Source organism: Meleagris gallopavo, chromosome 7, assembly GCF_000146605.3.
Source record: "Meleagris gallopavo isolate NT-WF06-2002-E0010 breed Aviagen turkey brand Nicholas breeding stock chromosome 7, Turkey_5.1, whole genome shotgun sequence".
In the NCBI taxonomy this organism is placed as follows: Eukaryota; Metazoa; Chordata; class Aves; order Galliformes; family Phasianidae; genus Meleagris; species Meleagris gallopavo.
In genome coordinates, this window is record NC_015017.2 from 21,298,811 (window position 1) to 21,303,158 (window position 4,348).

Consider the following 4,348-nt stretch of genomic DNA (forward strand, 5'->3'; position numbering starts at 1 on the left):
GGACGGCCGGGCCAATCAACGGCGCGCTTGTTGCGGGGCGGCGCGGTGAGCGCGCAGCCGTTAGAGAGGCGGGAAGGCGCCCGAGGTTTGAAAGCTGCGGGTGCGGCCGCTGCTAGCAGCTCCGCGCGGGGGGCGGCCCGGCTCGAGCCGCAGAAGCGTGGCGGCAGCAGTACCGCGGGAACGCTGCCGGTAGTATCCCGTGCGGAGCCTTCTGGCCAGGATAGCCGCCGCTGCGGCGGCAAAGGAAACCTAGCTACCTCCGTCACTGGTTGGTGACGGAGGCGACGTAAAGGAATACAGTTGCTGTGGTTGGCTTGCGTCTCGGCACAGTGTTTGCTTATACGTTGAAGCATCATGTCTGCTGTAAAGACAGAAGATGAAATAACCGTTGTTGAGCGGGAAATGAAAGAATTTTGGACTGAATTAAAAAGCGTTTATGGCACCGAACAAATCAATCAGACTTTAGCACTGAGGGACTCGTGCAAGGAGTCCATAAAGGTGCTTTCAGGTAAGAATCCCTGTGTTTATGGTGTACCGTGTTCTCCACGTTACCATCAGAGTTCATAGGGTAACTGCAGTCTCTTCCTTACAGAGAGATGGGCCAAGAAGCTGAAAGAAGGGGACCTGATGATTGATAAAATTCAGGAGTACAGAAATGGTACAGTATGGGGTTTTACTTATTGTCTCATTTTTCTGAAATCAACTGAATACAGCTGGATGACATACTTCGAGTTTTAAGAGGTAACTTGCAAAGTCACAATGAAGATAGAATGAAAGCCAGTTGCATTCAGACACAGGATGTAAACTGCAAGTCAGGAGCTATTTGCTGCAGAACTTAATTGCTCATTCAGAAAAGATAGAGGCTGATTGAAAGTTTTCTGTACAGTGTTTTCATTACTGAAGGATGAACAGGTGATTCACTTAACAAGACTTAAAACAAGAAAGTAAAGTTAAATACTGTGAGGCTACTTGTGCCTTGTAATAAAATACAGTCGGTAGTCTAGGATTAATAGCTCAAAATATTGTAAATGAATTTCAGAATCTCAGGAAAAAATAGTTGCAACATAATATCAGTGAGTGTTTCCTTACCTTAGGGGTTTCTGTTGAGTAGTTTATCTGTGAAGATCCGTCACCCTCATGTTTTAAAGATGTAAACAGTTCTGGCACCAGAAACATCTTCCGTGTCACTGAAGCATCAGAGGAGCTTGCTTCTCTGTAGGTTTTTTTCTGAACAACTTTTACTTTATGCTGATATTTGACGCTCTCAGTCATGCTGACTTTTCTATCAGGCTGAGGTAGCATGCATTTCACTAGATTTTATTCAAATACATTATCACAAACTATATAGGTAATTACTAAATTGTGGAGACCTGCTTAATCAGCTGTAAATGTTCATATTTTCTTGTTTCCTGTCAGAGATCCTCCAGCAGAACAAACACATATCAGAAAATGAAAAACATTTGACGGAAATAAAATCTAACCTAAACCGTGAAGAAGAGCAAAAGAAGGAGTTGACTGAGAGTATCCAAGAGCTTAAAGAAGAGTTGATGAAGAAAAATGAAAGTAAGTACAGTTTCTTAATTAGAGGAGGAATTGTTTTCAGTGCTAGCTCTTGATAGGCTTTTCTGCTGTTTAAAGTTTTGGTGTGTTTTGCTAACCTTTACTTTCATATTTTTGGTGGTTTTTAAAATTCTAGTAATATCTTCTAAAAACAAAGCCTCTAAAGAGAGAGTGGAACGATTGTGCAAGTCTAAAGAGCTATTTGAAGAGCGGCTTGGATTGGAAATACGCAGAATTCATAGTAAGTTATGTTAGTTTCTTTGGTTTCCAAATGCACTGATATAATCTGGTTAACACTGGATTATGCAGTGAAGTTGCAGCTCGCACAACTGAAGAATTGCCTCAAATATGCTTACTTGGGCTTCTCTAGTGCATTATATTGAGTCATTTTCCTTTCTTTCATTGCATTTGTATACACCACTTATCACTGACAAGCACTGATTGATTAGAGGCATAGTCTGGGCCTGTGTCTGTGTCACTATGTCACAGTTGCTTTCATTATGTAAAAGCAGTTCAGATAACTTTGTAAAGCTAAGGAAGCAATGCTTAGTAACTGCCAACTCCAAGTAAGCTTCTCAAAAGACAAAAGATGGTGTATTAAAACACATCTGTCTTACAAAGAGACTAGGTTTGCTGAATTTGCAAGTATTCTAACTGTATCTTAATACTATGTTTTGATTCATCGCTAAGGCTCTCCATCCAAAGTTAATGATGTTAATGAGTTGTTTGTTTGCTTTAGATGAACAGTTACAGTTTATATTCAGACATATTGACCACAAAGATCCCGACAAGCCGTATATGTTTACACTTTCCATAAATGAACAGGGAGATTATGAAGGTATGTGAATTTTAAGTTCTTAAATATGAGGACAGAATCTGATGTGCATATTTGAAAAAAGGAGAGACAACTATAAGTACAGTTTACTCGTAACCTTTATCTTCTAACTTAAGAGTGAAAAAAAATGCAGCACTGATATGTTCTTAATGAAGTTACCCTTGCTTATAAAGAAAACTTATCTGCTTACCTGCACTGTCCTTCATTTGTGAAGTTGCTGTTTACTTTGTATCGAGCAAAGCAGGAGAGAGATGCAGGGACAGATGGATGCTCCAGTCTCTCTGTGCCTCTGGGTACAGACAGAATAGACTTCATTTTTCATTAATTTAAGTCCAAACTGTGTTGAAGTGAAAAGGTTATCACATGCTGGGCTATATCAGTTTTCAATATGCCCACATGCAGAGCAGCAAAAATATTTAGGAATGCATTTCAGTCTTTGAGGCAGGATGCAAATTGCTACAATTGAAGCAAGAGCACAGCACCAAGCAGGAGGTCTGGAAATGAAAAAAATAAAAATTGTGTGTTTATTAGAAGCTTTGTCTTCACTGAAAGAAAATAATTGATTCCTCAAAAATAATAGTAAGTGAAGGTAAAACAGAACACAGTCTGCAATCTGTATAATTCACAAGTCTGGAAAAAGCACATATACTTTTAATAAAAGTGATCTAATTTTTCTAATCTTTCTTGTTTTAGTGACTTCATGTACTCCTCCTCTGGATTGTATATCAGAGTTCCAGTTGAAAGTGAGAGAAACTAACAATTTTTCTGCATTTATTGCCAACATCAGAAAAGCCTTCACTGCTTTATCTTTTAAACAGTCTACTTAAACCTAACTTATAACTGCTTCTAGCTATAAAGCACTTTTATTTTTCCTTCCTGTGCTGTGAAAGTATGTATTTATCCATGTCTTACTCTAATTCTCTAATTTCTAAATAAAGAAAAATAATGAAAACAGTATTTTAGTCCACTGTTATAAAAGAACATTTTAGATCATTTTTGGAACAACATTATAATCAACTGCTTCCTTAACTAAGTGTTTCCAGACTTGTAAATATGGATATGAAGCAAACAGCTAAGTTTTCATTTAAGAGGTTTATAAAATATGAGTATTGTATTATTTCTGTTTGCTTTCTGAGATTGTCATCCCAAAAGGAAAGTGGAAACCAAATGAGCAGAAGGTGTGAGGTGGGCAGTCACAACAAAAGTCCCAAGCAAACAAAAAACGTTTGTGCTAGCTATTACTATTAACAAAAAATTTTCTGAGACAGAATAGGAAAGTTATACTTTCAGTTAGGTTAGTAGACCAGCCAATATTTTTTTTTCTAAAAGGCATTCAATTAGCTCTATAATTCTTACTTGTCTTCTCTCATAGGAACTGTGACTGCTGTATTACTTGTGCGTTGCTGGTACTCCTCCTACCACCTTTCTCATACAGAATCCCTCATCCTCCATGTTACAAATTCCTATCTCTTCTGACTTCTTACTAATTATGTCACCCCTCTAATTCAGAATGCCTGAATTCATTTTCAAGCATGTTCCTACCCTTCTGCATCTGCCTGTGCCAAGCAATTCTTAGTTGCACTAGAAAGAAATATTTAACAGCTCTTGAGTGCAAGCATAAAGGCACTATGCAGCCACCTTATTTCCATGCTTTCAAATAGAACTTTCCCACTAGCAGCTTACATATTGCTTAGGTGCACTCTGAAGTATGTCATCTTCACAGGGTGAAAAAAAAAAATCACTGAAAAAGGCTCTGACAAAGACAAGCACTCAGACTTACTGCTGTTTTCTTTCCATCTGCCATCATTTCTTCTTTTCATGTTAATCCCAGGCATGAATAGTTAGTTTATGGCTTCTAATGAAATTACTTTGCCAAGATTGCTCTGTACAGAACATAAAATAAACAACAGTCCTTAGGCATGTAAATTCCAATGCAGTATTGGCTAGAAGAGA

General features: G+C 38.3%; 2 protein-coding genes across 2 annotated transcripts in view; one reads left to right on the forward strand and one right to left on the reverse strand.

The window, feature by feature from the left end:
* Positions 1–356, reverse strand: part of CERS6 (ceramide synthase 6) — a 41,315-nt gene extending 40,959 nt beyond the window's left edge. The window contains exon 1 of the mRNA XM_019617385.2: positions 21–356. Within this exon, the coding sequence (XP_019472930.1) occupies positions 21–356 (336 nt within the window). The remainder of the gene's footprint in view (positions 1–20) is intronic.
* Positions 58–3,352, forward strand: SPC25 (SPC25 component of NDC80 kinetochore complex). The gene is made up of 6 exons (XM_003207585.4): positions 58–508; positions 593–658; positions 1,417–1,563; positions 1,697–1,801; positions 2,300–2,398; positions 3,089–3,352. Exons 1-6 carry the CDS (start codon positions 355–357, stop codon positions 3,220–3,222), a joined length of 705 nt encoding a protein of 234 aa, XP_003207633.1. The 5' UTR covers positions 58–354; the 3' UTR covers positions 3,223–3,352.
* Positions 3,353–4,348: the final 996 nt, after the last annotated feature.